The 13,078-nt window shown below is 51.5% G+C and overlaps 1 protein-coding gene across 1 annotated transcript in view; it reads right to left on the bottom strand.

Moving 5' to 3' along the window:
- Positions 1-378: 378 nt before the first annotated feature.
- The window catches only part of TCEA3 (transcription elongation factor A3), a 32,250-nt gene continuing 19,550 nt past the window's right edge, over positions 379-13,078 (bottom strand). The window contains exons 8-11 of the mRNA XM_070598278.1: positions 10,038-10,193; positions 4,762-4,908; positions 3,014-3,085; positions 379-491 (exon numbers count right to left, since the gene is read on the bottom strand). Coding sequence (XP_070454379.1) covers positions 483-491; positions 3,014-3,085; positions 4,762-4,908; positions 10,038-10,193 — 384 coding nt within the window. The 3' untranslated portion in view covers positions 379-482. The remainder of the gene's footprint in view (positions 492-3,013; positions 3,086-4,761; positions 4,909-10,037; positions 10,194-13,078) is intronic.

The following is a 13,078-nucleotide window of genomic DNA, read 5'->3' as shown; positions in this document are numbered from 1 at the left end:
GCAGGGAAGAAATCTTTCTACATGGCGTGGAAGTCATACCTGCCTGAGCCAAGCCGTGTGTCACCTGTTCTGCACCTGTGACTGCAGTGGGGTGGGGTGAGATCTGTGTGGCCTAGTAGTTTTCAATTCAGAGAAGACTGAGAGGTTCGGATGTGAGGGAAGGGACGCAAAGGTCTGCCAGGCCACTGTCAAAGATCACGACACCTCAGCTATGAGGCTCTGCAGTCTCTGAGTTGCTACAAGAGGTTTGTCAACACAGATTCTTAGCGTCATACCCCAACTAGGCTCCCCCATTTAACCCAGCATTATTAATATCTGATTATTAATTTGCAAAAGAATTCTCCCTCTGGTCCCTAATACCCCATGCAGAGTTCAGCATTTTTCTTCATTTTGATTTTTATTTTTTCTCCAGTTACAACGGCTTAGTGCTTTCTCTTTATTCTTCCTCACCTTGTTCACTGAAATCCTGGCTGGCGGTTCTGTCAGCAGAACTACAAAACCAAAAAGGCGACAACATTTTAGAACTTTCCCTGTATCACCCAAGGAGGCTAGGGGAAGGGCACAGGAAAAAGAAGGTAGAGTCTGGAGCCACACAGACTGGAGTCTAGGTCCCACCTCTGCCATTATTGGCTGTGTGACCTTGAGCAAATCACTCATCTGTAAGATGGGATCATAATGCTGGCCAGGGCAAGGAGATCTGGTAATAAATGAATGAAAATTCGGTGCTGGGCACGTGGTGGGCTCTCAGTTCATGGTCAAAAATATCACTGTGGGGGCCGGCCCGGTGGCGCAGCGGTTAAGTGTGCATGTTCCGCTTCGGCGGCCCAGGGTTCACCAGTTCGGATCCCGGGTGTGGACGTGGCACTGCTTGGCAAAAGCCATGCTGTGGTAGGCATCCCACATAGAAAGTAGAGGAAGATGGGCACGGATGTTAGCTCAGGGCCAGTCTTCCTCAGCAAGAAGAGGAGGATTGGCAGCAGATGTTAGCTCAGGGCTAATCTTCCTCAAAAAAAAAAAAAAAATTCACTGTCATTATTACTAATGACTTGGTGGACTTTAGACCTCCCAACGTGGCAATGGACGCTACCTGAAAATGTTGTCAGAAGCTGTGCAGCTGCCACCTCCAGTGGGCCCTGCCTCTCTCACTAATAGGAATCAGGGAGGAGGAGCTGGGTTGGGAACATGCAGACTGTCCTTGTGCCCCAATCACAAGAGCCACCATTTACTGAGCACTTCTAGGCTAGGCAGCATTAGTGTGTATTAACTCATTTCATCCTCGCAGTCACCTGATGAGACAGGCACTGTATCACTCCCATTTTCACTGGTAAAGAAGCAACTTAGGTTAAGTGACTTGCCCAAGCTCCCATAATACTAGTAGGTGACAAACTCAGAATAGTAAGAACAGTAGTTTCTACGTATATACGTGCTCAGGGCTTTTTTGTATAGTTGACAGGTTGTTCACTGCACAAGAGAGCCTGGCCAAAGGGGCAAGTTGAGGCTGAAACTTAGCCCCTGCTCTGTGTGCCAACCTCTGTACCCTGGTGCAAGGCGGTGTCTACCTGGAGGCTGGGAAACCTTTTTCTAATTTGACAAAGATGCCATATGAGCGATCAGAGGCCCCGTTAATGCTTTGTGTATATTGCCTGCTCTAATCCTCGAAACAGCTCTGTGGGCTAGATATTAATCCTCCCATTTTATAGATGAGGAAATCAGGTCTAGAGGGTTCAGATCACTTAGCTAAGTCACTCTGTAAGTGACAAAGTTAGGATTTGGACCTGATGCCAAAGTCCATGCTCCAAACCACTACATCACTATGCTGGCCCCATCTCTAAGTGCTCAATGAGTGAATAAAGGAAAAATACATAATCATCTGACTTTTACCTTAAAAAGTACGGCAGTTCTAATGAGGCCCCAGGTGTATCAAGGCTCTTAGTAAGGTTGTAAAAAACTCAGATTGATCAGGAATTTGGCGCACTGTCTTTCAAACTATAAAGTCCAAACTATGTGACTTTATGCTCGTTAAGTATTTCGGTAGCCCAGCGTCCTTGTGTGACAAGTGAGAGTAATACTGTAAGGAATGCTTCTCATAGATGTCTGCAAAGTGTGTGTGCATTTGTAATAATGTTCACGTCAACCACAGGGGAAAGGCATTATCACCGTTTTGCTCAGGGAGGTGAGTGACATGCTCCGGGTCACACAACGAACGAGTAGGGCAGAGCGGAGACATGAAACCAGGGCTCCTGACGCCCCGTCCCATGCTCAGTCTTGGGCTCCTTGCTAAGTACCTTGGAACTTTTGGAGCACCTGCAGCCTGCTTGGTGGCTCAGACATCACACGGTGCGTGCACATGCAGGCCAGATGGCACTGGCAACTGACAGTAATCACATGACCACACTCAGTTTTTTCAGAAGACGTGGCAGGAAGGAGCCCCCTGGGAGGAGTCTTTGCGTGGCTCCCATGCCTGAAAACAAAACCTCGGCCTTTGCAGGAGCTGGGGCAGCCTGGGTTACAGCCTTGGGTAATGTAAGGCTTTTCCAGAACTGGCTTGGGAGGGGAGGACGACCTGGGAGCATTTAGGGGCCACGCCCCTCTGATGGGGCTCAGCCTTCCTCCCATCCCAGTTGTGGCCAGGTTTAAAGGAAATATCATCTGTGAAAGTGCTTTGCAAAGGGGTGTGGTCCAGATGCCGAGTGCCGTTGTTTTTCTTCCCCTCTGTGGATCTCGGGCGGGCGGCTGATTGCATCTGTGCTCAAATGACAGACCTGCCCATCCTGTGATAAAATGTGGGCTGCTGCCCCCACCCTTGCTGGGTGCCTTCCAAAACAAAACACACACACATGCACTCTCTCCCCGCCTCCTCAACAGCAACCCACCACTCTCTCCAGCTCTGCAGACCCACTCTGCACAGGCTGGCGCAGCCCCCCATGTATGAGGCCCCTTCTGGGCCGTGGATATGCTCCTCCTTATGTGAGGCAGCATCTGTGAATGACAGGAGAGGGAGAAAGATACAGACCTTCCAGCGATTGCCACATTCATTGCATAAGACGAAGGTAGTCATGGGCTCATCAGCACTTCGTGTCTGCACCTGAGAGACAGAGAGAGCACGAGAATCGCTCATGATGTCACTCCCCTGCTCTAGGACCTGCCATGGCTCCCACTGTCTGTGGTAGTAGGTCCAAATCCCAGAGCTTGGCATTGTTATTCCCACCCCCTTTGGCAATACCCTTATCACTGAGAACTCCATCAGGTGTACTTTCCCCTCCTCTCACAGGTCCATCAGCGCACTTCCAGGATCTCACTGGCCCCGCCTGACCTTTGCATTCTCACTCTTGTTGATCCTCTGACCCATCTCTCTTCTCTTGCCTCAAGATTCATCTCCTGCAGGAGGTTCCTGACCCTGCTCTGAACACACCCTGTTGGATGTGCCTCACTGATCAGAACTTGTGAGCTGGAAACCCCCTTAGAGATCATCTAGTTTGTTTCTTATTTTGCAGCTGGAAGAATTGAGGCCCAGGGAGGAAAAGGGATCTGAAGATCATTGGGACTAGTTAACGTTACGTTTTCCAGTTTCTCATGCCCGTCACCAAACCATTCAGGTGCAGGAAACCCCTGGCACTTCCAGATTTAACCATGGCTGTTCTGATTTTCTACAGCCAACCCTGGATGGCCATGACATGTAGCGAGTTGTTACTTTGCTGACACACAGCCATGAGGGATGTCACCCGGGATTCCGTGGAGTGGGAGGGAGTCCCCCAGCTGAGTGAGCCCAGCGGTCAGACAGGAGGACACAGCTTAGCACAGCCTTGTCACTGGGGAGCAAGGACACCTGAGGAGGGGTAATATTGGGGTTTCTCTGTGCAGAGAAAACTCTGCTAATGGACAGTTTACTCCTGGTGGGAGACGATGTGCGGGAAACACATCACTCCACGTGAAAACGTGCTTGGAAGGGAGCAGGAGCTTGTGCAAACATCTCCAAATTCTGGAGTCAGAATTCTCCGAGGGCGTCCCCCTGAATGGCAAGGCTGACTGTATTTCTGCTGGAGCCGCACATCCCCACGGGCAAGGTGCTCTTCATAAATCTCGCTTCCCAGCAGATGGGGGAATGAATAGAGTTCCAGAAAGACTAGGCACTAATTAGAATTCAAGAATATTGGTGCCCCAAGGGCATAATGTGTGCACCTCAGAAACTGGAGTCAGTTCTCTGGTTTAAGCCTTTCAGAGAAGGGACCTCCACAGCCTTCTGTGCCTCCCTACTTTGAGGCAATACTCTTCACCCTTAGAACTGAGGCTAAATACCTCAGGCTTTACCGACCACGTTGGCTGTGCTGCAGGCAGAAAGGTCTGGATCTGCGTTTATTACAATCTCTGCCACTGACCATCCTTGACACCTTGGGCAAAGCTGCAAAGCCTGTCTCTTGTCTGGGCCTCAGCTTCCCAGTGTGTAAAATGTGGGAGCTTTTATATTGCTAGGTTCTCTTCCAACCTTCCGTGGCTCTATGGAGTTCTGCGCCCTGTTACTCTGGTTCCTCTTATTTTTGCTTCAGAGCAGGCCAGCACACCCTTGCCAAGCCTCATAGACACAAATCTGGGTGACCGTACGTGCAGGAGAACATATCCCACAAGCCACAGGGGCACCATGTTGGTGTATCAAGACGCGCCCTCTGTCTGAAGCCTGGCTGTTAGCCCTTCCTCCCCTCTGGCTCTTCCCTCAGCTCTCCCTGGGTCTCCGCATCCAGGCCCCCGTGGCCTCCTCCCTCATACCTGGTTATAGGTACAGTTCTTCTTCTTGCATTTGCTGCACTGGAAGAGGTCAGTGGTGGTGCCGCCTGTCTTGGCCATCTGGTGCTCACGGATGGCCTCCTGGGTCATGGCATTCCTCAACTCCCTCAGCTCATCACTGGCCATTTCCTGGAGAGAAACGAGTCTGCCCTTTAGGGCCAGGGAGCCCCATAACCCTTGCCCTACACCCAGTTTCTAGAGAGGCTGAACAGAGGAGTGGGGAATGTGTTAGATTGAGTACAAGGAGCTGGAGGGAGGACTGGCTATACAAGAGTTCCCCATTCCACCTCCAGGTGAAGGTCAAACCTGGGGGCTCTGACTTGGCCAAGCACGGCAGGGCGTGTACAGGAGAGCAGAAGGCAAACAGCTTCCACCCCAAGATCAACACTCTTGTGTATATTTGCTCAGATCTGGTGCCTGGCCTGCCTGCCAGGACCTGGGTGCCTGCCTGAACCTTCCTGCTTGAGCTGACTTCAATACTGACCACCAGATCTATGATGTTCCCCTATCCTTCCAGCCTGGACTTGACCCAGTGCCTGTCTGAGCTGTGATCACTGCCCAGTCCATTCTGCCTGGTGGGAACCTTGGTCTCAACTCTCCATGACACACTGCTGCTACCCCCAACCCAAGCAGGAGCTGAAGCTCCTGGGTTCGCAGAGCTCACGGCTCACCTGTGAAAGCATCAGAGAGTGTCTTTTTCCATAAGTTCCTACAGAACAGCCTCCTGTCTCCCCTCAGCTCACTGCAGACACTCAGTGTCTGTGTTATCCAGGTCCTTCCCTGCTTTATCCATCTTCCTGGCCATTTGACTCCCCTCAAACCTCTGCAAGAGGACAGCAGAGAGCTGGGACACTCAAAGTGGGGAGAGCTCTAGTTGGGGTTGGTTTGGGGGGAAGGAGGATGGCTAAGGTTAAAATGAGGATTTGGGCCGCTGGCCCCATGGCTGAGTGGTTAAGTTCGTGTGCTCCGCTGCAGGTGGCCCAGTGTTTCGTTGGTTCGAATCCTGGGCGCGGACTTGGCACTGCTCATCAAACCACGCTGAGGCAGCGTCCCACATGCCACAACTAGAAGGACCCACAATGAAGAATATACAACTATGTACCGGGGGGCTTTGGGGAGAAAAAAGGAAAAAATAAAATCTTTAAAAAAAAAAATGAGGATTTGGTACTGGCTAAACATTCTCATTGTTGCTATCTATCCTGACCCCTTAAACCATGGAGAACAGAGTTGGCACAAAGGATAAATGATTTTAGTGTGCTGACCACTGCGTTATAACCACTTGGGCTTCTTGATAAAAGGCAGATTCTTATGAATCTAAAACTCTAAAGGCAGGCCCAGGAATGTGCATTCTTACTAGTGCCCCCAAGTTATTCTGGCACACACTAACGTTTAAGTCCTACACGGGGCCGGCTCCGCACCCGAGTGGTTAACTTCCTGCGCTCCGATTGGCGGCCCAGGGTTTCTCCGGTTCGGATCCTGGGCGCGGACATGGCACCGCTCATCAAACCATGCTGAGGTGGTGTCCCACATGCCACAACTAGAAGGACCCACAACTAAAAATATACAGCTATGTACCGGGGGGCTTTGGGGAGAAAAAGGAAAAAATAAAATCTTAAAAAAAAAAAAAATCCTACTGTGTTAAATTCAAGGACGAGATCCTAACCAATGGCAGGGCTATATAGAAGGGCCAATCAAGGAGAGGCCACATAAACAAGCAGCTGACTTTAACTTGGGGGGACTTTCTAGAGCATAATGCATCCATTCATTGAAAATGTATCCGATGTCAATTTATTGCATGCCTTTAACTGCATTCGTGTGCTGGTAAACCAACTTTGGTTATAGGGGTACCTGATTTGTAGCATTTACCAATTTCCATGGTGTAAATACTCCAACCATGGCCAATTTCAAGGTACTGATGTGTTGTAACTGAATGCAGAGTTGGCAACAGCTACACAGACTCATCGCTCGAGCTGGCAGGAGCCGGCTGCAGCACACCCCGCCCTCTAAACCCTAAAGATCCAGACATAAAGATTTGGTTCCTCTTCCCGGTAATGCTAATCTGGCAGAGCAGCCAGGCATTTACACAAGATTGCAAGATAAAGTGCTAAAGCAAAAGTTTACAAAGTGCAGGGGGAGCCTAGAGTACCTGGCTAACTGCTTGGGGACAGGGAAGGCTCATGAAAGAAGCTGACACCTTCACTAGTCTTGAAAGATAAGCAGGACTTCCCAAGGGGGATGGCACATTCCAGACAAAGAGAATAGGAGACACAAAGGACCAGAGCAGGGCCGGCTCCTCCGTGGTGTAGTGGTTAAGTTCATACCCTCCGCTTCAGCGGCCCAGAGTTCACGGGTTCAGATCCTGGGCACAGACCTACACACCACTCATCAGCTATGCTGTGGCAGCGTCCCACAAACGAAATAGAGGAAGACTGGCACAGATGTTACCTCAGGGCCAAGCTTCTTCCACACACACACACACACACACACAAAAGATCGGAGGACAAGAATAACATATTTGGGGGTGGGTATTTGGGGTAGTTTCAAGGTGAGGAGTGTGGGAGACATGTGTGGGGTAGGATTGTGGAAAGAGAGTCTTGTGTGCCAGCTAAGAAACAGAGAACAGAAAAACCTACCCACTCACTCACCAGTTCATTTACCTATCTTGCCCTGCCTCCTCTGGAAGCAGGCAGTATTAAGACACATAAAGTAAGTGATGTAGAAAATGAGGAAAATAAGGGTAGGAGATGACACTGGCCTCACGTTGTATCCACGGTTAGAGAAGGGCCCCAAATGTGAATCTGATAAATATCTGTTGAGCACTTATGACATGCCAGGCACTGGTCTCAATGCGGGATGAACCGTGAACAGACAAAATCCTCTTCTTGCGGGGCTGACAGTGTGTCCACTCGACAGCTCTAAAGGAAATCTCAGAATCTGTGACATTCTTTGATACATCCAGGTAGAGAGGAAAAAAGAGAAGAATGAGGGAATGAGGTGGACGAGGAAAGAGACACAAGAAGGGAGCCAGGGGGACTGAGGATGCAGAGAGGGATGTCCACCCACACGGGCATCCGCCGTCCCATGCTCTCCTTGCTGGGGGCTCCCTGTCCTCTGAGCCACAGCACAGCAAGTAGCCCAAACCCAAGCTGTTATTTTTCTTATTGGAGGAAAAATGGTCCTACATTTCTTATAGAAACTTGCTGCCTGGGGTAAAAGATGACCCGAGGATGAAGGTCTCGGCATCCGTTGCCTGGGTTGCTGGGGAGGCCGGGTCCCTGAGGGCTGGCCCTGGCAGTCCCTGTGGAGGGCCTGGCAAGTTCCTGGCTTGCTCCCCTTGGCCTGGTCAGCCTCTTCTTGGGCCTGGGTTGGTCACTCAATTCTCTTGTCCTGTCCCAGTGAACAGTCCTCGGATGGGGCCTGACTTCGCCCACGTCTGGCTTTCGCAGTTGCTTTGCTGGGACTTCTGGGGCCTGTCTTTGTCCTAATCCAGACGCCCAGCTCCATTCCGACCTCTAGCTTCTGGGAATGTGCTGTGTTTGGCTCAAACCTCTGTCTACATCTTGCTCTTGCTTCTGCAGGGCCTGGTTTCCCAACGTCTCCGGAATTCCTTGTAAGACAGTCTCTTGATAGCATTGCCGTGACACACACACAAAGAGAAGCAGAGGGACCCCAGAGCCACAGAGTGGGGACAGAGAGAAGGAAACACAAGCCTGGGTTTCCGTAAAAGTCACAGCTTCACCATGCAGGGAAGGAGAATTCCCTGTAAGGCCAGGCTGCAATTTGTAACTCTGGGCATATAACACTAGTTGCCTAAAAATCAGATATTTTAAATTAAGCAGAAAGATAACCCGGGTCCACCTGTGCCAAGTTCCCCATTTTCTCCTAAAGCCAGGGCTCACTCTTGCTTCAGGTGTTTGAGGAAAGCAGTGAACTCTCTCCTCAGAAAAATGTACGTACATACCCTAGATAGCACACCCCCTACACACACTAAATACGCACACATCACACACACTAAACACCACACACACACATATCATACTCCCCCACCACACACACCACAGACACACAGAGGCCCAGCGTGGCCAGCAGTTACAGAGGGTCCCAGGCTCCCTGAGGCACACCCAGATCCCAGGACCCCCTGCGTTTGCCCTCTTTCCCGGGCCTCCAGGTGCGTGCGGGAACCCCTCCGTGAGCTCTGGCAGGAAAGGGCCACTTGCACCTGATGGCGTGCAAAAGGCGTTTTCAAGGTGTGCGCTCTCAAGTAAACAGCTCTGGGTTCAAACTCTCGTCGGCCACTTACTAATTGTGTGTGGCCTCAGTCTTCTCACCCATAAAATGGGGATAATTTTCCCCTTTCATAGCATGGTGCTGAAGGCTGCAGGCAACGGTCAGCAAATGAGCCTATCATGTACCAGTTCTGGGGAGGGCTCCACAGGTATTCACCTTCCAAACACGTCACACGTATTAACTCGTTCAATCCTTCGTGAGATAGCTATTATCATTCCCATTTTACAGATGAGAAACTGAGGCGCAGAGAGGTTAAGGAGCTTGTCTGAGATCACACAGCTAAGTGGCAGGGGCAGAATTCAAACTCAGGCAGTTTGGCACAGCCTCTGAGCTTCTAACCACTGCACTATACCTCCTCAAACGGGCTTGCTCCCTCTTCCTTCCCGTACTGTCCCCTTCGAGCTGGGTCAGTCCTTCCCTCCTGGAAGTTCCACGGTGGCTCCATCATGGCACCACCTCTGATTATACATCTTTGTAAACACGTGTGTCTCCCCCTCACCCTGTGCTCCACGGAGACAGGGACTCCTATCCTGGCTCGGCCACAGAACTGGGCGACAAGGCAGAAGAGAAAGGCAGATCACAAAGCAGGGGAGAGTGGGGCTCTGGGGCAGACAGCTTGTTTCCTGGTCTCGACATTTTCTAGCTGTGGGCAGGGGCAAACCAGCTCCCCCGTCTGAGCCTCTGTATTCCCATCTGTAAAGGGGGGATAATAAACATTTCTACCTCAGCTGGTGTGAAGATAGAACCGGCAATGTCCCTGTAGCACTCAGCCCAGTGCCCAATACAGATCGGCTGTGCTCACTCTCCAGATGGGCCAGAAGCCCGAGGGATGGGGAGTTGCGATGGTCTGGCTGAAAGAGCCCTCTGGCTTATCTGCACTGAGTCACAAGCCACTGGCTCTCAGACTGGGACAAAGCTGGAAGGGCCTGGCCTCTTGTCCGCCCATGCAGAGGTCATGCCCTGGCCCTCACCTCTGCCGTCATCTTGGCAATGAGCCCAGCGGAGATGGCCCCGCTGAGCACGTTCCGCCTCAGGCCGGGGTTCCTGGGGTCCTTGAGGTTGCTGATTCGGCTGCGTACGCGATTCCGGTACTTCATGTCTGTGCTCTTGAGCTCCTGATAGATATGTGACATGGTCAAGGGCCAGCCAGCCATGCGCAGAGGGGCAGAGAAGGATGGGGAGCCTCTCCCAGAAGCCCAAGGAGCCCCAGGGCCATCTATTCCTCTCCTTGGACTTGCACAGGGGCCGGGCACCTTTGTGACCTCTGATTCCCCAAGTGGGGAATCTCATTTGGACATTTGGGGTCAGCCATGTATCAGGGACAGGAAACAGCCTCCATGGTGAGCTCAGGTGGTAGCAAGCACTGTGGTGTCAGGGACCCCACGAATGGGCATCCTGGGTTTGTCTGTGCCTCTTGTGTGATCTCACATGGGTCACATGACCTCTTTGTGCCTCAGTTTCCTTATGTATAAAATATAGGGCTGTAATGAGGTTCAGTGAGCTAAGCCACATGATGCACGAGGGTGGTGTCTGGGACATATCAAGTGCTCAAAATCAAGGGCTGCTAAGATGATGACAATGAGGAAGATGACGACAATGACAAAGATGACCTCTAGTTTGGAAGGGCCTCTGGAGGTTATGAGTCCAGTCATCAGAAGAAAGCATAAGATTAGGAACCACATGTTTAAGGCTCTAAGAAGTATTGCAATAAAGAAATGGTTGAGTTTTGTTTAATCTGGTGTTCCCAATATATCAGAGCATAGAACCTGCCGCCCCGTTTCCCTACTACCTACTACCATCCCATGGAACCCACTTTGGGAATGGCTGGTCAGGTACTTCTCTCATTACCAGATGAGGAAGCTGAGGCTTAAAAAGGGTGCAGGCCCTCACTCAAGGTCACAGGGCAAATTCCCGGCAGAGACGGGGCTGGAAGCCAGATGCCCTCCTAACAGTAATGCTCTCTTCACTCCCCCAGCAGGAAGTCACCCCTGGCCACCAACCACAGTGAGTCCTCTGTGCAGACACTGCATCCCAGACAGGCCTCCCACCCCCGCCTCCCTTCTCCATCCTCTGGAGGAGCTCAGGGCACACAGCCGCGATTTCTTGGGCTCCTGAGCCAAACAGAATCAGGAAGACAAAGCCTTTGCTGGGAAAAACCATATTCGAGAAAGAGACTGCAGGGAATACAAAAACTGGAAATAGCTGACTGGCTAGAAGTGGTGGGAGGGAATACGGTGTTATTTATTTTTTCTGTTATTGTTGTTTTAACGTTTGTACAACAAAAATGTGAAAAGAAGGAATATGCCATAATGTATTTGAAAGTCAAAAAGTTTGTTTAAAAATCTGTATTTGGGATTCTGGGTGGCGTGTATCCGCTTGGCAGGTGGGGACAGGGGGCTGCAGTGCGTCCATCCGCCTCTTCCTGACTCTGTCTCCATTTCCTGAGATCACAGGGGAGGACTGGGCGGAGCGAGGACCCGGGGTCACCGACCCCTCAGAGGGGCGCATGCGAGCCCCACGGCTGCCGTGTTAGTCCAGGGTCGCTCCAAAGAGGACAGACCTTTTCTGGACACAGAGCATTCGAGCCCCCAAACTTACCCTCCCCGTGACCTCCCACCACGTCAGAACAAAGAGCGAAAGGGTTGATGCAGCTTTGATCTCCTCTCCTCCAGGGGAGGGGGAAGGAAGGAAGGCTGAGAGTGGACTGCGAGTGGAACTGAGCACCGGATCATCCACCTTTGTTTCATACTTGAAGGTGGAACGGACTCCTTGGAGGGACAACTGTTCTGGAGAAAACAAAGATGAAGCTCGTGATAGTTCTGACACCTTGTGCTCTGTGTTCCTGAATTAATTGGAAATTATGAAAATGTACCTGGTGAGGAGTTGGACAGCTCAAGACACGCTGGTTAATAATTTAATGACGGCGGAGGGAAACTCCCAGGAGATGTGCTGGAGGATATTAGGGTGAGCCTCAGGCAGGCAAGTTTGCTGTCTGCAGAGGGGGCCCCACCCCTCCCCAGCAGATCCAGTTGAGCTCCCCAGACAGAGCCCAGAGGCCTCCAAAGGGTCACTCACACCTTGCTGTGACATCAGACCCCCTCTCCCTTGGGGATTCTGTCCCCGTCCCTTCACGTCACTCTGACATGCAAAGCTTTGCCTCCGGTAAAAGAAATTCCATGCCTTCATCCAGTGGGCACTGTGCGGAGGGAGTATTTTCCCCAAGACAAAAATCTTTTGGTGCAATGGGCCCATATCACACAGGTGGTCACCCTCCCACCCCGCCGTCTATAAGGCCCCTTTCAGATAGTGGGAGAAGGGGGCACATGGAAAGAGCTCAGGGCACGGAATCCAAGGACCAAGGTTTCAGGCCAGCTCTGACAACCAGTGGTTCCTGAGCCTCAGTTTCCTCATCCGCAACATGGGAACACCAGCCCCTGCCTCACAGAGACTGTTGTGAGAGCTAACAGAGGTAGGAAGTGTCATTTGCCCATCACAGTGCCTGGTACATATTCAGGGGTCAAAAAGGGGAGCTGTTATCTTCAGAGGATGGAAGAGAGGGAAAGGCTGTGCAGGAGAAATGCTGTCCTCTCTGTCTGCTCTGACACTTGATGTCACAACCCAGGCACGTTGTGACACCGCCTGTCTGGCACAGCAGTTGGGCCTTCAGGTTCCGGAGTCACATTTTCTGGGTTCAGATGCCAACTCTGCCACTATTATTTGCTGTACGAGCTTTGGCAAGTGACTTAACCTCTCGGAGCCTCAGTTACCTCACCTGTACATCGGGGGACCTACGATGTGGGACCGTCTGCAACACTGAATGAGGCGCTGCTCGTAAAGAGCTGAGCTAGAGGCCGGCAGGTGCGAGACTTAATAAATGTTAGCTAGAATGCAGAATTCCGGTTCGGGGGCACAGCAGGGGGCCGGCCCCAGCCTCTCCCCTCCTCCCTCATTGTCCTGGGTCCCTGGCACCAGGGGGACTTGCTGCTGACAGCCCAGCACCCGCAGCCCCAGC

Source organism: Equus przewalskii, chromosome 2 (genome assembly GCF_037783145.1).
Source record: "Equus przewalskii isolate Varuska chromosome 2, EquPr2, whole genome shotgun sequence".
In the NCBI taxonomy this organism is placed as follows: Eukaryota; Metazoa; Chordata; class Mammalia; order Perissodactyla; family Equidae; genus Equus; species Equus przewalskii.
The sequence above is the reverse complement of the archived record's forward strand: the minus strand, read 5'-3'. Positions and strand labels throughout refer to the sequence as shown.